Consider the following 21,481-nt stretch of genomic DNA (forward strand, 5'->3'; position numbering starts at 1 on the left):
TCCTTGGTACTACCTTCATAAAACAATTCCATATGTTAGCTTAGACAGGGTTTAGACTGCAGAGGGTTTAGGGCTACTTAACCACAAAATGGAAGTTTGACTGATGCCTCAGTATTGGAAACGATTGTGCAAATTTAAAGGGATAGTTGACCACAAATGTGTGTCATGTTTTTGCTGTCAATAATGTGAACCTGAGATTTCAGAGCGAAGGACAAAACATGGTTTAACAGTTTATTTTTAAATTCACAGCGACAAGAATCATCATACACCAGTTATTGATAAAATGCACAATAACAATATCAACAATCACATTTTCCACACAACTGTACAGCGGCAAAAATAACAAAAGGGATGACGATGAAATGTGTTACTGCAAACTCTTTCCATTGACCTCAGAACAGAGGCCAGCGGAGAGGACCACCAAAAAAAACAAAAAAATACCTTTCCCCAACTTTTCCCCTTGAGTACTGATAATGTTAGTACTGGAACTTATCAGCACCTGCCCTCCAACATACTAGTCTCAGTAATCCACACAGAACACAGTGCACATACCCATTTAACACATTCAAACAAATGTTGTCCATTATGATGAAAAGTAACCAACAGTTTAGCATGCAGATTGTAGTGTTTGCAAGCACACCTTTTCTCAAATGCCCTGGCCAGTTCCCGAGTCCTCAATGAAATATATATTGGCAATACAAGTCAAACACACACACTGGGAAGTCGTATAATGTTATCAATGCGCCTTAATCTCCACATAAAGGAAAGGGTTGCCTTTTGGGTTCTATTCCCTCGCACTAATACCTACATGTATCCTTATATAGACAAAGCAGATATTACAGGAGGTACAATGAAAGCACAGTGTAAAAAGGAGAGGCAGACCGCTTACTCTTACATGAAATGCATGCAAGGACTTTTAAGATGGTATGTTTGCTCGGAGTTATGAAGGCAATCAATGACGAGAATAATATAGTGGTGATTGGTGAACCACGGTGGGTTTACATTAGGATAAAACACTTATCCATTTGAGCATGTGAGAGTCTCGTAAATATCCGTCGTATGCGTTCCAGGGAAAGGACCATAGCTTTATAACCCGTGAGACAAGTTGAGGAAAGTGTGACGAGCATGCTCGTACGTAGGCAATTAGTAGGCCTACATCTAAATCTATCCGAAAGATACGTTTCTCCATGTGACAGATGGTTAAACATTTTAGGGTAAAAAAAAATGTTTTACTTAAAAAGGTAGAGTGAGCAACATGGCATCATCACATACAGCAGGGCAACTTCCTGCTTACAAAAATCAATTAACATAATTCTAATCTGCCAAAACAGCAAATTGGCTCCTCCAATGTGGACATACCTCAAGGGAGGGTGCAAACCTGAAAGAACCAATAGGGGCAGTCTTGGCGACTGGAGTTGTTGCTTTTGGTGCGTTCCAGCCAACTCTGAACAAGGAAATCTCCGACTTTAGTGCACAGACAGACAAACAAATGAGATCTCTGGGGGAAAAACAGCTCTCACTGGGAAAAATAGTTTTGAATGGACGGTCATCCAACTCGGAATTACAATTCAGAATCTCGGGCATCATCCTAGAGCTCCGACTTGTCTGACCTGAAGATCACTGACGTCAAGATTCTTCCAAGTCTGTTCTTTTCTGATTTTCTTGAACGCACTACATTGGTTGTTCTCGCCTGCTCAGGCGCTGGATTGCATCAACCAATGTTTGCGTGCCACATCATCAACTGTGCAGTCGGGCACCAGATTGCTAAATCATATGATGTGTTTAGCTGATAGTTAACACCAATTCAAGCATTGTGAGATTTGGCAGGCATCTGCAATGTAGTCGGGCAGAATTGTGTGTAAGCAGGAAGTTACCCCACTGTGAATGATGATGTCATATTGCTGAGTCTACCTTTAATATCTTGTTAATTTGACTACATGTGTTGCAGAGTTTATTATGATAAATGTTTTTCTTCTGTTTTGACTGCCTGTTTTTTCAGTATTTTGCATTGACTTTTGGTTCTAGTACTTAGCTGCTCAACTGATGAGGCAGTTATCTTATACATTTTACAAAGCCATGTCCATGAAATTGAAAGTTCAGAAAGCGTCGGTCATAAAAAAAAATGGGTGAGTTTAACACCTTCTGCGTTACTGTGATCTGAAGCCAAATTAGTAAGAAGTTCAGTCCCTGACTGAAATTACGTGTCTTATATTAAACGACACAACCCATAATTGGTTAGACAATTTGCCTGGCATAGCTAAGCCTGTTAATTTAGTCATTCAGTATTCCCCTCTAATTCATGTCATCTTTAAACATTAACAAATATTTTGTCACTAGTAGCCTACATATGTTAAATGTAAACTGCCACACCGCATAAGACAAAAGCTGAAGCGCATTTACAATAGAGCCATAATAGAATATTGAAAATAAATTAACACTGACAGTAGCAGGCCCGATACAAATGTTTCCATATCAAATACATGTCATATCCACAGAATACAAATAGAAAAGTGTGTGCAACACAAACCAAGGTTTCTATGCTAAACATTATGTATCCCTTCTTTTGTCCATGAAGGAAAATGTTTACCTCTGAACTATACTACCTTGGTATGCAGTGTATAGAGGCACCCAAAGCAGACAGCAAGTTGGGGTGGTCTAAAAGCATTTTACTGTCTGAATGAGAGCTTTTGCTACATGAGCCCACCTTTCCTCACTTCTTTGCCTCATACTACCCTGTAAATGGATGATGTGTTTTCTTATGTTCACTACATTGTAAAAGGGGGCCCACTTCTCACAAACCTCTTGTTTTCCATGTATCAAAAAGCCATTCAGGAGACAGCCATCACAGATCATTTGCACATCAAAAATGGACATTTGTAAAATAAGGGCTTCGAATCGCAGTCATTGTGACAGTAAAATGATTTATCGAGTTAAAGTGAATTAAATATGGGTGAAAGTTCAAATAAAATGTCCAGAAACACTTGTAGGATTCTGGGTTTGTTTGGATGTTTGTTCTCTTTAAACTCTTAAAAAGGGCCATTTATACAACCGGTACAAATAATGACAACAAAAATAGATCAAGAGAGAAATTAAATCATCTAACTTGACCGACTTGAATCTCTCTTTTTTTTTAAAGACCTCTTTTCTAACAATAAATGCATCATGAAGAAGAACAGTCGGTGATGGAAGAGAAACAGTGATGGGTATAGCTAAAAAAGTCCCGTGAAAAGGAGGAGGAAGGCGACAGGCGTCATGACTCCTCTGACGTGGGCGGTCAAAGTAGTGTGGTCGGTCAGGAGACTTCCGGTCGGCCATCGTGTGCCACCAAGCCAATCACAAGCCTTGGCTGGCCAGAGAAGCAGATACCTGGTCGGCGAGTGTGGAGAGCTGCGGTGAGTCAGCCATGTTGATGGAGCCGGAGGAGGACAAGGTACTGAGCTGGTGGGACAGGGGTTCGTCTTCCAGGGAGATAATCTCGGCCCCGTGGTCAGTGCGTGCCTTGGCCGTCTCACGGAACGTCAGCTTGTGGCTCTCAATCTGCCGATCGAAGAGAGGGTACATCATAAGGTATCAGAATCACTTTTACAAGTACATTTTCACACACCCGGAATTTGACTTACTGAAGTGGTACTGGTAGTAACAGACAAAACAGGCAGAATATAGAAAAAGGACTTTACACATAATCTTCATGTACTATATACAATATACAGAATGATAGGACAGTATTATAAAATGTACAGTTGCTGTATTTTGTTGCAGATCACAAGTTAAACAAACAGTAAACACGAGCAGCGTCAAAAACAATGTGACTGCCTTACTGGACGCCAGCCGCAATCGACATAACTCTACACACTGAGGTATTGGTTGCACTTTATGGTAGATAAAATATTAGGTATGTAGTCTAATAAATTACCAATTGCGTTAAAATCTTTGAAGTAACAGAACTTACACATTGTTACGACAAAGTTTCCTATTAATACTAGGTAAATAACAGTGGAAACGCTATGCATTCTGGGTGGACATCCGGACTCCTTTATTTGATGATGCTGATCTCATCTACTTACTATAACTTTCAAGGGCAAAATAATGTATTTTCTGGCCAAATTGCCCTTTATTGCACTAAATATGCATGTAATAAATATATGTTTCAGACTATTCTGCCACGCTGGTATAAAGAATTTTGAAGACAGGCGCAGGAATACACAACAGGGGTTTTTAATACACCCAAACAAAAGAGGGAGGGTAAACCTCGTTGACCGACACGGGACGATACTCGTAATACACAATACAGTGGGGCAAAAAAGTATTTAGTCAGCCACCAATTGTGCAAGTTCTCCCACTTAAAAAGATGAGAGGACTGTAATTTTCAGCATAGATACACTTCAACTATGACAGACAAATGAGAGAAAAAAATCCAGAAAATCACATTGTAGAATTTTTATGAATTTATTTGCAAATTATGGTGGAAAATAAGTATTTGGTCACCTACAAACAAGCAAGATTTCTGTAACTGTAACTTCTTAAAACAGTCACACTCCAAACTTCACTATGGCCAAGACCAAAGAGCTGTCAAAGGACACCAGAAACAAAATTGTAGATCTGCACCAGGCCAGGAAGACTGAATCTGCAATAGATAAGCAGCTTAGTTTGAAGAAATCAACTGTGGGAGCAATTATTAGGAAATGGAAGACATACAAGACCACTGATAATCTCCCTCGATCTGGGACTCCACGCAAGATCTCACCCTGTGGGGTCAAAATGATCACAAGAACGGTGAGCAAAAATCCCAGAACCACACGGGGGGACCTAGTGAATGACCTGCAGAGAGCTGGGACCAAATTAACAAAGCCTACCATCAGTAACACACTACGCCGCCAGGGACTCAAATCCTGCAGTGCCAGACGTGTCCCCCTGCTTAAGCCAGTACATGTCCAGGCCCGTCTGAAGTTTGCTAGAGAGCATTTGGATGATCCAGAAGAAGATTGGGAGAATGTCATATGGCCAGATGAAACCAAAATATAACTTTTTGGTAAACTCAACTCGTCATGTTTGGAGGACAAATAATGCTGAGTTGCATCCAAAGAACACCATACCTACTGTGAAGCATGGGGGTGGAAACATCATGCTTTGGGGCTGTTTTTCTGCAAAGGGACCAGGACGACTGATCCGTGTAAAGGAAAGAATGAATGGGACCATGTATCGTGAGATTTTGAGTGAAAACCTCTCATCAGCAAGGGCATTGAAGATGAAACGTGGCTGGGTCTTTCAGCATGACAATGATCCCAAACACACCGCCCGGGCAACGAAGGAGTGGCTTCGTAAGAAGCATTTCAAGGTCCTGGACTGGCCTAGCCAGTCTCCAGATCTCAACCCCATAGAAAATCTTTGGAGGGAGTTGAAAGTCCGTGTTGCCCAGCAACAGCCCCAAAACATCACTGCTCTAGAGGAGATCTGCATGGAGGAAATGGGCCAAAATACCAGCAACAGTGTGTGAAAACCTTGTGAAGACTTACAGAAAATGTTTGACCTCTGTCATTTCCAACAAAGGTATTGAGAAACTTTTGTTATTGACCAAATACTTATTTTCCACCATAATTTGCAAATAAATTCATTAAAAATCCTACAATGTGATTTTCTGGATTTTTTTCTCATTTTGTCTGTCATAGTTGAAGTGTACCTATGATGACAATTACAGGCCTCTCTCATCTTTTTAAGTGGGAAAACTTGCACAATTGGTGGTTGCTGACTAAATACTTTTTTGCCCCACTGTATATATATCAGGGCACATATATAACATATTAATCAGGGGAAATGGGAACCAGGTGTGTGTAATCAAACAAGACAATCCGGGGTTGATAATGAATCCCGTTCGGTGAAGCCTAGAAAGCCGGTGACTGACCTCCGGAACTGGTGAATAGAATGAGCATCAGTACCGGGGGGTTTCGTGACATATTCTGATAATATTACGTCACCGTATACTGGTAAAGAGGTTCATTGAAGCATTAGATGTGAGCTGCCTGCTCCTGAAATTTGGTGTCTACATTTTGAAAATGGTGTCCATTTACCCTGACAGGGATGCGTTAAAAACGTTCAATATCCAAGATATACTGCAGTGTACACACAACATTCCACACACTCTCCCTGCTTGGCACCGGTGGATGTGGTGTACTTACTGGAGTCCTCAATCTTTATGAGTGGGTTCATCAGGATGGGTGTGATGGGTGCTGAGGGGAGGGGCTGGGGTGACTGTGGAGGGGTGACAGCAGGGGAAGGGCCGTACGTGCCCTTGTTTGATGGGCTGTCTTTATGGCTGGCTCCAGCCTCCTTCCCCTTCTCTTTCTACAGAGGACACCCAGCAATGGGGGGGGGGATGACAAAAAAACATGTGATGGAGGAAAAAAATATCAATTATAATAATGCTCACAAACAAACCAAGTGCCAGGTGATGTAAGTGACAAAATATATAGTTGGATGAAAATAAATCATGGAATGGGAACAGGGCAGGAAGCTTTCTATAGCTGTGATGTTACTAATGTGGCAGAGGGGGGAACCTAGTTAGCTTAGACAAGAAAAGCAGAACTCAATCCCAAATGGACTCCTGCACCCTAGTGGAGATCTGAAAGGATTTGACAGGTGCAACTAATATAGTCATAGCTGCATCTTGCCCTCTAATAGGCCACCATATTACTTGTACCAATTAAACCCTCTGAGATTTACATAAGTGCATAGGGTGTTGGGTCTAGGGATTTGGGATTGGGCCCAGGAAGCCAGGATTAAAGATTGTGGGTGTTAACACGTAGCGGTGCGATGAAGTACACATGGGAGGAGAGCGGATGAGAGAAGGAGAGCAGGCGGTTAGGCAGCCACAGTCACCCAGGGGTCCAATGCAGCCTTAGCCTATTTTCAATGAGACCACTCACTATTCCTAACGCTCATGTATGTCTTAAAGGTCAAACGCGGACAGGCAAACAAGATACAATCATTGGTACTTTGAAGTATTAAAAGTACATACTGCGAATGTATTTAGCCTAATGCAAGAACAAGCTAACAACAGTGCTGTTGGTCTATGTCTGGAGCAGCAATCTCTGTCATTTCAGCCATGGGACTCCACAGCTCTATGTTAGTATGCGTGATTCATAAAGAAAATATTTTGCATCGGTACTTTGTAACAAGGATGCATTTCCATTCTTTGCCATGTTACAGTTGCCTTGATCAATATTGATTTTCACAGAGCATTTGCCAAGCAAGGTATTCCAAATTGGGGGCTATGCCATAAAAGAACAGCTCAGAGCAAGCAGTAGAGAAGTTCTTCAGGACAGAGGGAAAAGATGAACATATCATGATATTAGATGTGTAATCCAGGGACATAGCTGCTTTTCCCCCAAGGGCCAGTGTATAAGGATGTTCCAGAATGATGGTTTTTGTCGCCTTACCCTCCTCTGTCCACCTCCGGCCACGTGCCCAATGTTGTCCATGGAGCCGATCTTTGATTGGACCTTGAAATCCAATTTTCAGATTTGATCTCAACATTCCCACCACCTTATTACAGAAATGACAAAATGATACAATTGTTTAAAAAAACAGACATTTACAGCTACCATGATTGACCTATCTGTAAACCAATTGTTGTTCCTCTGTGTCCTCCAGTCAGCTCGCTGGTGCCCAGCCCTCTGGATGTGAGCTAGCTAGAGCTTGAGAAAAGAGCTAGCTAGAGCTACAGAATTGTAACATAATATGCAATATGAAAAGCACCCTCAGCAACTTTTCAGTGACCCTTTGTATGGTGGTACTTCCAGAACTTTCAACTCCCATTGGTAGTTGCATATGGAACTTTGGATTTTAGAAAATGCTCTGTTATTAAATACATTTTTACTCAATGAAGTAATCCAACAATGTACAGTACCAGTCAAAAGTTTGGACACACCATTCCAGGGTTTTACTTTATTTTTTTACTATTTTCTACATTGTATAATAATGATGAAGACATCAAAACAATGAAATCACATGGAGTCATGTAGTAACCAAAAAAGTGTTAAACAAATCAAAATATATTTTATATTTGAGATTGTTCAAAGGAGCCACCCTTTGCCTTGATGACAGTTTGCACACTCTTGGCATTCTCTCAACCAGCTTCATGAGGTAGTCACCTGGAATGCATTTCAATTAACAGGTGTGCCTTGAACGTTAATTTGTGGAATGTCCTTAATGCGTTTCAGCCCATCAGTTGTGTTGTGACAAGGTAGGGGTGGTATACAGAAGATATTTGGTAAAATACCAAGTCCATATTATGGCAAGAACAGCTCAAATAAGACAGTCCATCATTACTTTAAGACATGAAGGCCAGTCAATCTGGAACTTCAAGAACTTTAAACGTTTCTTCAAGTGTAGTCGCAAAACTACAATGCTATGATGAAACTGTCTCATGAGGACTGCCACGGAAAGAAAGACCCAGAGTTAACTCTGCTGCAGAGGATAAGTTAGAGTTAACTGCACTTCAGATTGCAGCCCAAATAAATGCTTCACATAGTTCAAGTAATAGACACATCTCAACATCAACTGTTCAAAGGAGACTGCGTGAATCAGGCCTTCATGGTCGAATTGCTGCAAAGAAACCACTACTAAAGGACACCAATAAGAAGAAAGACTTGCTTGGGCCAAGAAACACGAGCAATGGACATTAGACTGGTGGAAATCTGTCCTTTGGTCTGAGTCCAAAATTGAGATTTTTGGTTCTAAGCTATGTCTTTGTGAGACAGTAGGTGAACGGATAATCTCTGCATGTGTGGTTCCCACCGTGAAGCATGGAGGAGGAGGTGTGATGGTGCTTTGCTGGTGACACTCAGTGATTTATTTAGAATTTCAAGACACACTTAACCAGCAGGTCTACCACAGCATTCTGCAGCGATACGACATCCCATGTCACTTGCGCTTAGTGGGACTATCATTTGTTTTCAACAGGACAATGACCCCACACACCTCCAGGCTGTGTAAGGGCTATTTGACCAAGAAGGAGAGTGATGGAGTGCTGCATCAGATGACTTGGCCTCCCCAATCATCTGAACTCAACCCAATTGAGATGGTTTGGGATGAGTTGGACCGCAGAGTGAAGGAAAAGCAGCCAACAAGTGCTCAGCATTTGTGGGAACTCCTTCAAGACTGTTGGAAAAGCATTCCAGGTGAAGCTGGATGAGAGAATGCCAAGAGTGTGCAAAGCTGTCATTAAGGCAAAGGGTAGCTACTTTTAAGAATCTAAAATATATTGTATTTGTTTAACACTTTTTTGGGTTACTACATGATTCCATAAGTGCTATTTCATAGTGTTGATGTCTTCACTATTATTATACAATGTGGAAAATAGTCCAAATAAAGAAACTCTTGAACGTGTATCCAAACTTTTGACTGGTACTGTATATACCGCCATCTTAGATGATCTTTTGTCTTCTTTTATTGGGTGTCCATCCCAAAGCTTTGCACTTGGGAAATCAGAAATCAAGCGCCGCTTTAAAATGACTCACCTTTCAGGATAAAAAAAGAGATGTTCAAAAAGAGATCTTTCATTGAGCAAGCAAAATGTTTAACTAAAACTACCGATGGAAGTTTCGAAGACACCAAACCTAAGCGTTAACGTGTTGAACCACCATAGCTGTATTGGGAAGAAAAAAAATCCGCCTTGCATCAATTAAGGTTTAACATTTTATGGACCCCCTAAACTGGGTCTGTCCCCCACCTTGGCCATCCTATTCTAAATGTTCTGGACACGTCATTGGGGAGGGAAAGACTACTATTGAAGTCTTGAAAAAAAATGACAAACTTTCATTTTGTAGTGTAATGTCCCTTTACGTTTAAGACCTACCTGGCTTGTGGTGGATGTTGGCTGTAGAACCACATTTTGATTTAACATTGCTCAGGTCAATCTTTTTGTGGACTATTTGAACCTGTGCAGGGATAGAAAACAAAAAAACAGAAAAAAATCGATACATATCATTTCATGAAATGTTTCCTCCAAGTGAAGGAGAAATGTGTATTGGTGATGTTGATCTTGTGATGCATGCAACCACATAGGACCTTGCCCTCTGCATTGGCCTGTTAGTGTAAGTCAGATGGTCGTTGGGGAGAGTAAAACACTGTTAACAAGATATACACTATTACTGGACAATACCGATTGACTCAAAGTCAAGATCCCCGTGCTGATTTAACTGTATCATTTGAAACTCAATGAATACTTTAAATAGTGTTTTCAGTTCATTAAGTATTCTCACATTCTATGCCGGCATTCATTTAGAATGCAAACTTTGTAGCGGTATCTCAAATTGCTGTTATTTCGAATTGCTACATGTATATATTATACAGTACATTGCCATTTGACTTGGTCAAGTTTATATCCAGAAGGGTTAAAGTTGCTTTTAGATTCAAAAGCCAAGTTTCACAATCCAAGCTCTGGATCTGATGACCTCATCACATGCAGCCAGGCTCCCGGAGTGAAGGGCCCGGCTGGTGTCTCTCGACACAAAGCTCTTTGTCTCGCTTGAATGAGGTCACTTATTTGCTGTTCACTACAATAGGCTGGCAACTCCAAGCAGAAGCATAGGACAGACACACTTTTGTTAATGGGCATTAAGGGTGGCTTCTGTCCCATTTGATGCTTGTGTGCTTGACATTTGCAAGTATTTTTCATTTTAGGAAAAAAGTATACTACAAAACTCAGCTGATCAGTTCGGTCCCACTTATTAAGTACCCGTCCAGGTACTCCATGCATTTTGCTTAAAGGTAAAGTTTAGACATTATTTAAATCGGCAACCACAGAAAAACACAGGTACACATATTCTCTAGAGGGGGGTGGGGAGAAACATCATTAAGCCTACTTTAGGTTGTCATGAGCATTGCATAAGATTTCCTTGGTAGTTGCAGCTGATGCCATATGATATATCAGGGTCCTGACACAAACAGCAATTTAGGTCAGCTAGTTAGGGATGGGGTACATTCAGGGAGTGAATTGAAATTAAAATTTTAATGATGAATATTGACATTTGCATTTGCTTCCAGAATTGGCTGAATTGAAATGGAATAGACACCTAACCCTGTTGCGTACCACTGCATGCAACATAAATGTGTTGGACCATTTCACCAACATCTATTGTTATAATTACGTACAGCATATGACACGCTCATGACAGTTGATAGAGGCTTTATGACCACTTGTTAAAACAACATATTAATATCTCACAGTTGTAGTAGTGGGAGAGTTGTAGTCACACAGATTGGGACAGATTAACACAATCGAGGCAGGGATTTCCGTGCAAAGGTGTTTGACTAGTTCCTTAGTGCAGATGCAAATTATCCCACTGGAAAAGGGAAGGGCTTTGGCAAAAGCGGTTTCTGCAGGGAGCCGTGGGTTCGACCCTTTAGTAAGGCCTACTCACATTGCCTCCTCCGGGTGTATGTTTGATATTATCTTTGGAGCCACAGCGAGACTGGACATTGCTTACGTCCACCTTCTTTTCTAGTATTTGTACCTGGAAAAATGCAGATGTAGGAAGAGACTGTTATCCTTGAGCAATCAGAAAGCAGCACGGCTGCGTATGAGGACCATGGTAAAGGAGGCGAAACCAGAACTCCGTATAAAAAATACATTAGACTGGTTGTAGGTAATGACAAGGGACCAGTAGAGAAGGAAAGGAACTTTTCAGGAACTTATTTTTTTACCAATGTTTGCATTGATGATCATAACTCTAGAGTGACTCATGATGCAGGAGGTGTTGAGTTTATCCCTTAGTTACTCACATTGCCACCCCCAGGTATATGTTTGATATTGTCTTTGGAGCAGCACTAAGACTGGACATTACTAAAGTCGATCTTCTGATCAAGTATTTCTACCTGGAAAAGTACAAAGGTATTTTTATTTGTATATATTATGTCAAAGGCAGCAGCTACACTTCGAGAGGTCCAGCAAAATGAAGGCAGTTTATACAATTTTAAAACATTATAATACATTCACAGATGTCAAAACACACTGTGTGCCCTCAGGCCCCTACTCCACCACTTCCACATATCTACAGTACAAAATCCATCTGTACGTGTATGGTGTGTATGTATATGCATGTGTCTGTGCCTATGTTTGTGTTGCTTCACAGTCCACACTGTTCCATAAGGTGTATTTTTATCTGTTTTTTTAAATCTAATACTGCTTGCATCAGTTACTTGATGTGGAATAGAGTTCCATGTAATCATGGCTCTATGTAGTAATGTGTGCCTCCCATAGTCTGTTCTGGACTTGGGGACTGTGAAGAGACCTCTTGTGGCATGTCTTATGGGGTATGCATGGGTGTCCGAGCTGTGCACCATTAGTTCAACATGTCAATACCTCTCATAAATACAAGTAGTGATGAAGTCAATCTCTCCTCCACTTTGAGCCAGGAGAGATTGACATACATATTGGGCAGCAGGAAGTCGAGTGGTTAGAGTGTTGAACTAGTAACTGAAAGGTTGCAAGATCGAATCTCCAAGGTAAAAATCTGTCGTTCTACCCCTGAACAAAGCAGTTGACCCACTGTTCCTAGGTGGTCATTGAAAATAAGAATTTGTTCTTAACTGATTTGCCTAGTTAAAAAATATATTATTAATATTAGCTCTCTGTGTATATCCAAGGGCCAGCCATGCTACCCTGTTCGGAAGCAATTGCAATTTTCTTAAGTCCCTTTTTTGTGGCACCTGACCACACGACTGAACAGTAGTCCAGGTGCGACAAAACTAGGGCCTGCAGGACCTGCCTTGGTGATAGGGCTGTTAAGGTAGAGGAGTGCTTTATTTTTGACATACTTCTCCCCATCTTAGCAACTCTTGTAACAATATGTTTTGACCATAAAAGTATGCAATCCAGGGTTACTGCAAGCAGTGTAGTCACCTCAACTTGCTCAATTTCCACATTTATTACAAAATTTAGTTGAGGTTTAGGGAATGATTTGTCTCAAAAACAATGCTATTAGTTTTAGAAAAATTGAGGACTAACTGCAACTCTTTGTTAAGTGTTGCAGTCATTTCAGTCGCTGTAGTAGCTGACATGTAGTGTTGTGTCATCTGCATACATAGACACCAGTGGCACTAGTGACACTTACTCAAAGCCAGGAAAGAGACCATTATGTTGGAGTAATCCAATGCAGCAAGGCTGCTGGAGTGGAAGACTGAGGTAGTGAAATCTGTTCTCATGAATGACCTACCCAGTGGGCACAACTGGTTGAATTTACATGTTATTATGTCTTTAAGTTGTATACTTGTTGTATAAGGACGTTTAAACAAATGTTAGGCAACCAGAAAATATGTATTTTTCTGATTGTGATCTGACCAGATAACAACCAAACAAGATGTCTTTCCCATGAGGTATTGATCTCATGAAAAAGACACCTTTACTGTACCTGGTTATAACAGAAACCAGTTGGATGCAATCTGGTTATTATAATGTCTTTTCAACCAGAAAATTAAATCAAAACATTATGTGCAAAATTGTGCACGCTAGATAATGGTACCTGTCAACAAATAAAATTGTTAAAAAATGTTGTCCTTCATTAACACTTTTAATAGTCAATATAAAGTATCCACAGAAGCTTTCAGGACGCCCTTTAACGAGTTATAAAATATTTATCGACCCCTAAGTAGCTGCTGCCTGCTAATGATACTACAGGGTATTGCTTGTTATTGGGAGATGTTTGCTTATTTGATTGTTGCACTATTCTCCTCTCTTTTATCATGATTCCCACAGGGTCAAAAAGACGGGCCAGTGATGGAACAGAAACGATCAGGTTTGTGAATAAGGTTTCGTTACTCACCCTGCCTCCTCCAGGAGTGTGATTCAGGTTGGCTTTGGATCCACAACGAGCCTGGACATTGCTTACGTCCAACTTCTTCTCGAGGATTTGGACCTGAAAGTAGAAGTAAAGGAAAAGGAGTATTAGCCTTGAGTTGTCAAATGCAGCGAGGCTGCAGATGAGGACCATACCAAAAGAAAGGGAGAATCTGACCGCTTGTAGGGATGAAAGCATAGGGCAGACATTTTGACTCACTTAATCCTTTAAAGGAGTACATTGTAGAGTTTGTGCACCTATGATAATTAAGCTTGTGATGAGGAATGACATGAGAGCCAGCAAAGATGGGGTAGGACATTTCCAATTTTTAAAAAGGTTGCTTCGATGATCATAACTGTAGAGAGACTCAAGACTCAGGTGTTGAGTTCATCCCTTAGTTACTCACATTGCCACCTCCGGGTGTATGTTTGATATTGTCTTTGGAGCCACACTTAGACTGCACATTGCTTAAGTCGATCTTCTTTTCAATTATTTGTACCTGGAAAAGTGCAGAGGTAGGGGAAGAGACTGTTATCCTTCAAGGGATTCAAAGCAGAGGACTCTACACTAATTCAAGTGAGCTGTCTGAGACGGATAAAAAAATCTCTCAAAACAACGACTAGCCACGCAACAGTTCGTCATCGGAGTGAGAGCTTCCATCCCTGTGTAAAACACTAAAGCAGATGGATGGATGAGAGGAATGGAATATCAAGGTTGTGTGAGGCACATTGCCATGTAGTAATACCAAATAGAGCCCGAACTTACCCTTCCTCCTCCAGGCTGGTGCTTGATGTTGTCTGTGGAGCCGATTTTGGACCTGACGTTCTTCAGGTCCGGCAAGGGGGCCGCTGCGGTGAGGGGTGCAGGGGCGCGGCTCTTGAGAGAGCCAGGAGACTTGGGTGGGGTGCGCACCACCGCAACCTTTTTCACCTGGTTTGTGGCCACAGCCAAGGGCTTTCCGGGAAGAGTCTTGCTGGAGGGGGACTTGGGAGTACCAGGGCTGCTCTGTCCACTGGTGTTGTCTTTAGAGAGTATTGAAAGGGTACAGTGAGCCTTTTTGAAGACCGTAAATGGACAGTTATTGCAAGGCCAATGAAAGATCGTACAAAGAAACAACTGAAGGCCAGTCCTGATTGAACTAATGGGTTCAATAAAATTAATACATTTTTCGATTTACCTTTGTTCTTGCCGATTGCTGTATCACAAAAATAAACAGCATACATTAGGCATAATCAGAGGTTTGTCAATAATGCTTTTTGTGCTGCACATTGCAGGCTAGCTAGCTACATACCTGGAGCTGGGGTTTTGGCGGGAATCTTGGTTCCGGGGGCCTGAGGCCTGGCACCACCCAAAGTCTTTACATCCCCAGAAAAAGAAACAAAGGGTTGAAAAGGACATTAGTGAGAAATTATCAACCAACATGCTCTTGATTGACTGGTCCATCAGCACTCTTTGATATTGTATTTTTCAAATATGAAATTATACTTTTGTTTCTCGCTAGTTACCTAGATTGCATTGCCTATTGAAAATTTAGCTATTTTTTATTTCACCTTTATTTAACTAGGCAAATCAGTTAAAAACAAATTCTTATTTACATTGGCCTACCCCGGCCAAACCCTCACCCGGACGACGCCGGGCCAATTGTGCGCTGCCCTATGGGACTCCTAATCACGTCCGGTTGTGATACAGCCCGGAATCTAACAAGGGTCTGTAGCGATGCCTCCAGCATTGAGATGCAGTGCCTTAGACCGCTGCTGCACTCGGGAGCCCGTAGCTAATGCTACTCCAAGTGTATTTAGATAGATAAGTTATTATGAATATAACCATGATATAACCCTCACCCTTCTGTCAATCTGGATACGGTTTAAGAGCACTAGCTACCCGAAATGTGGCCATTAGCCTTGACTGCATGCTGAACGTGCATTCAGAGCCATAAAACAAGCTTTATTTTAGGGGTCAATTGCAGTCCTTTAAACATGGAAAAATGCATGGCAAGATTATATAGTCTCAATGCATAAGTGCAGTATCATTCAAGTGGCTTTCAATACGGACAAAGAGCATCGGCCTCAGACATGCATAGTGCGACACTAAGCTTGCTTCAGCTAACTACCATCCACAATGTACAGTATCTGTAACAGATGACAACCCCCATGGGAGTTGGTTATACACCATCACTGCAGCCTTGTATACATAATTCATAGTACTGAAGGTGTGACAGTGAAACTGTGCAAGGGCTTGTTTCTCGGAATTGGCCGTGTTGTGATTGATTGAGGCACGGATCAGAGTTTCAGTATACAGGAAGTCGTTATCGTGGGCTAACGAGTTACTCACTGGCATGGCAAGATGGAACACACTTCACTCTGCTACTCTTAGTGAGCATACACATCTACTCTGGACACACTCAAGGCTCACCCTGCATCATAACTGGCTACAGATATTCAACAGACTGTCCCTCTAAAATGTGACATACAGGGAGGAGGAGACTCATACTGGAAGTGTAAAAGGTATAGGTGGGTTAGCTGACAACGTCACGAAACCTATGCACACGCTTCAACGGGGCAAAAGTCTGAGTTGTTGTGATTCTGGATGGCCAGATAGCTACCAACAATGGCAAGAAACTGCAATTTGGGGAATCATATGCGATTTCATCTTGTTCTTGGATAACATCTCTTGTTTTGTGTTTTCACTGACTTCATAGCAATGCTAATATGGCTAAAATTAGCTAGCTGGGTAACCAACAACTGTATCAACAATTTTTCAGCCATTTATTGTCATGCAAAAGACTGCCGGTCTCATGGTAAATGACAGTTAATTAACAAACATATTTAGGATCACCAGGCCTCCACACAAGACGCTGATGCACCATTGCAACATCTTCATTTAAAAAAGTACAATACATCAATTGAATATACAATCACAACAATTCCATTATTTATTTTATTCAGGTGTAAATAAACATTATGATTTGAAGAAAATGTATTTCAGAATATGAGTTGGCCTACTGTATGTTATCTGGCAAGTCACCATGTCATAGGCTGTAGGCATGTTGACTTAGCTGACAAGATATGCTTATAAGTCCCGTGCCATTATTTGATATTATATTCTTTAATAGTGAGAAGAATATAGAAAGGATATTTTTCCCATTCTGGAGCGAGTATACATATTATGTCGGGTGTAATTTGAAACCGATCCTATACGAGTTATTTGGCAACTTTAGTTGTGAATGACACAAACCTTACAATGTCTTAGAAATCAAAACATATTTTTTAATGATGCGGGGTAAGCTACTTCAGTTTTATAGGGGAGCTGTGCTTAATATGAGCAGCTGAGAAATATACACATAATAACACTTATTTCACTTCAGGCAATGGGCTCTCCAAGCCTGTTCCTGCAGCTACCCAGTGCTGAATTTGGGAAACCAAGTGAAATCTGTTTTCGCAATGAAACATATTTCACTAAACTGTTGACAGCCCCTCTGTGTGCTCGAGAAAGGAATAAAGGAGAGAGGAGATGGAAACATGGTGGTGAGATATTCTGTATAGGTGACGGTAATGTGTAACCAATTAATTATGAAGATATAAAATATACTAGGGTATTCAAAATCAAATAAAAATGCGTAGGCTAACTGATAGCCGCTCTGCACAATCACTTAACCAAGAGCATCACCTAGGGCTATACTTTCTCAGAGACTAGTGGATAGACATTTTGGAGCGTAGTAAAAGGTAACCAGTCCATCCAGTATGCATAATAATACAGTCCACACTCAAAAGGCAATTACTCAAATGTGTTTCATTTTGGAGTATGGGCTAGACTAATTATGTACCAAAGACATCTTAAAGCAGATTTGTTTTATGTTCTGCCATGGGTAGTTCGTGCTTGGGCTCATAACCCTATGCATAAGCTCTGACATGCGTATGAGTGTTTTGAATTAATCATCACCTTTGAAAGCACTGTCCATTTAGTTACTACACGGAACCCAAACCGGCTGCGGCCGTGCGCCATCGTGCATAAATTTATTTTGTCCCCCTACACCAAACGCGATAACGACACGCAGGTTAAAATATCAAAACAAACTCTGAACCAATGACATTAATTTGGGGACAGGTCGAAAAGCATTAAACATTTATGGCAATTTAGCTAGTTAGCTTGCACTTGCTAGCTAATTTGTCCTATTTAGCTAGCTTGCTGTTGCTAGCTAATTTGTCCTAGGATATAAACATTAGGTTGTTATTTTACCTGAAATGCACAAGGTCCTCTACTCCGACAATAACTCCACACATAAAAACGGTCAACCGAATCGTTTCTAGTCATCTCTCCTCCTTCCAGGCCTTTTCATTGTTGAACTTATATGGTGATTGGCATCTAAACTTTCACAGTATTACCACAACAGTTCATCTTTCAATCACTGATGTGGGTATAACCAATGAGGAGATGGCACGTGGGTACCTGCTGTTATAAACCAATGAGGAGATGGGAGAGGCAGGACTTGCAGCGCGATCTGCGTCAGAAATAGGAATTACTTATATTTTAGCCCTTGGCAACACAGACGCTCGTTGACACGAGCAGTGTGGGTGCAATAATTGAATAACAGATTCCTAAATGTATTTTGCAACGTTCACGCACGTGACGCGAGCGGTGTAGTCAGGGTATTAGGTTTTGAAATAACACCCAGAACGACCAAGTTTTACTCAGTATCAACCTGCTGTTGAACTTCTTTCTTCAAAATGATTATCACATTGAGGTGAGTTTTAAATGCATGATGTTTTGATGTGTTTGATGTTATTTTCGATAGCATTTCCATTGATGTCAAAATGGTTAGAGGGACAATAGAGCCCTGAGTACCAGGCCATTAGGACCTAATGACCGTTAGCAAGTTGGTACTACTAAAGTATGTCCAGAGTGCATAAGAGATGTTCGGACTGAGTTGTCATCATCATTCTCCTCATTCTACTGGTCCTTCTGTACGGCTTCAAACTTAAGAATGTCTGTCCGTGGATCCAACCAGGACTGGATCACTAGTCAGAACTTTAACCAGGACCAAAGGTCCATTCAGGGTTCTGATCCTTCATATACACCCATCCCGATGCAGTCTGACAATGCTGTAGCTAGTAGCTCCAATAACGTGATTGACATTGAGATTGAACATGGAAGTAAGGCAGCAGGGTCTGGTACAGCGACACGGTAAAATAAATAGCGGGGGATACGGCGGTAAAACGTGAGCCTACCACAATTAATACAACGTGGCCAAAAAAAAACTCATGGCTATTACACCATTACAGCAGGTCAGCCACATGACAAATTAGCGAATTGACTGGAAACCGGGTGGTATACTCTCCAAATTGCATTGTGGTTTGAGAACACTTATATTTTGTCAAGGCAGAGATGAGTGGCCGAGACTAGCATGCAGACAAGGCGGAGATGAATGGCAGAGATCGAGGTGCACGTGGACAACTGTGGATGCATCAATTCAGGCTACAAGTGTAGGCCTAATGACAATGCCAGAATTTCATTACACGTAGGTGTTCTGTAACAGATGTCTATTGCTGTAAAAAGTCTATTGCTGTAAAGGGATGACAATGAAAATGACTCAAATCTGTTTTTTTAGTTCAAAATTAAAATTCTTTACTTAATTGAGCAAACAGTAGCCCATTTGCACCAGAGGAGAACAGCAGTGAGTATGCATATTCACTGTTTATCATTAGGTCAGTGCCACTAGTTTGTTTTTGGACAATAATTTCCTCCTCCGGGTTAGATGGACTTCATATTGCATTTATGTCTCCCCCGTCTCGTAGGCCGATTATATGGATCAGACAATCATTTTTATTGATCTGTTTGTCCGTCTGTCACGTTGTATAAATGATTGGAAACAGGCGCATGGGACGGGCTAGTTGCAGCGTGGTCAGACGGGCCATTCCCACTGTCTCCATTTAGGGTTGGTTATTCTGTCACGTTGTATAAATGATTGGAGACAGGCGCAGGAATTTGTAATAGGGGGGGGTTTAATACTCCACCCAAAATATACAACATGCCATGAAAAGGCACGGGTACGAAGCCCAAAACAAACATGTATACAAAAACACAGGGATGTAACCCAAACAAAAGAGCGAAGTAAAACCTTGAATAAATACACGGAACGAGACCCGCAATCCACTACACAGAACGAGACACGCAATCCACTACACGGGGCGAGACCAGTAATAACAAATGCACAACAATACATGGGGTGAGAGCCGTGATAACAAGTGCACAATACACGCAGCACGAAAACCAAAATAACAAAGCACAGGTACTCACAGACCAACGGACATGGGAACAATAACCAACAAGACAATGGTGAACAGAGGGCACATATATACAAATACTAATCAGGGGAATAGGAATCAGGTGTGCGTAATGAGACAGTTCAGCCGGCAAAGTAGACCTCTGGAACTGGTGCACTGGAACTGGTGCACGGAATGAGCAACAGTACTGGGGGAATCCGTGACAGTGTCAGCAGAGTAAGCTCCCCTGTAATTTTTGTAGTATTGAAAAAAAATGCATGAGCGCACTTGGGTGTCCTGTGCCGGTAAGAAATTACATTAAAGAAATGTAAAACACTAATCTACTTTCACCCCTGTCTATACATCAGATTGAACTATTGTATAAACACCATGGGACCACGCAAAAGTCATACCGCTCAGGAAGGAGACACATTCTGTCTCCTAGAGATGAATGTACTTGGTGCAAAAAGTGCAAATCAATCCCAGAACAACAGCAAGGGACCTTGTGAAGATGCTGGAGGAAACAGCTACAAAAGTATCTATATCCACAGTAAAACAAGTCTTATATCGACATAATCTGAAAGGCCGCTCAGCAAGGAAGAAGCCACTGCTCCCAAACTGCCATAAAAAAGCCAGACTACGGTTTGCAACTGCACATGGGGACAAAGATCATACTTTTTGAAGAAATGTCCTCTGGTTTGATGAAACAAAAATAGAACTGTTTGTCCATAATGACCATTGTTATGTTTGGTGGAAAAAGGGGAAGACTTGCAAGCCTTCCCCAATCGTGAATCCCGGAGGTTGCTGCAGGAGGGACTGGTGCATTTCACAAAATAGATGGCATCATGAGGAAAGGAAAATTATGGGGATATATTGAAGCAGCATCTCAAGACATCAGTTAGATGTTAAAGCTTGGTCGCAAATGGGTCTTCCAAATGGACAATGACTCCAAGCATACTTCCAAAGTTGTGGCAAAATGGCTTAAGGACAACAAAGTCAAGGTATTGGAGTGGCCATCACAAAGCCCTGACCTCAATCCAATAGAACATTTGTGGGCAGAACTGAAAAAGCGTATACAAGCAAGGAGGCCTACAAACCTGACTCAGTTTCATCAAATCTGTCAGGAGGAATGGGGCCAAAGCTTGTGGAAGTCTACCCGAAACGTTTGACCCAAGTTAAACAATTTAAAATAAAGTGGTGATCCTAACTGACCCAAGACAAGGAATTTTTACTTGGATTAAATGTCAGGAATTGTGAAAAACTGAGTTTAAATGTATTTGGCTAAGGTGTATGTAAACATCCGACTTCAACTGTACTAACAATGATATCATGGAAAAACATGTTTTTTCTTCAACCTTTACTATGAATGATGTATTTATGTTTAGC

The 21,481-nt window shown here is 41.3% G+C and overlaps 1 protein-coding gene across 1 annotated transcript in view; it reads right to left on the minus strand.

Moving 5' to 3' along the window:
• Positions 1-217: 217 nt before the first annotated feature.
• The window catches only part of mapta (microtubule-associated protein tau a), a 44,108-nt gene continuing 22,844 nt past the window's right edge, over positions 218-21,481 (minus strand). Inside the window, 10 exon segments of the mRNA XM_064923674.1 lie at positions 218-3,537; positions 7,434-7,513; positions 7,516-7,539; positions 9,854-9,935; positions 11,421-11,513; positions 13,821-13,913; positions 14,242-14,334; positions 14,601-14,857; positions 15,013-15,030; positions 15,127-15,190. Coding sequence (XP_064779746.1) covers positions 3,334-3,537; positions 7,434-7,513; positions 7,516-7,539; positions 9,854-9,935; positions 11,421-11,513; positions 13,821-13,913; positions 14,242-14,334; positions 14,601-14,857; positions 15,013-15,030; positions 15,127-15,190 — 1,008 coding nt within the window. The 3' untranslated portion in view covers positions 218-3,333.

Source organism: Oncorhynchus masou, chromosome 18 (genome assembly GCF_036934945.1).
Source record: "Oncorhynchus masou masou isolate Uvic2021 chromosome 18, UVic_Omas_1.1, whole genome shotgun sequence".
NCBI lineage: Eukaryota > Metazoa > Chordata > Actinopteri > Salmoniformes > Salmonidae > Oncorhynchus > Oncorhynchus masou.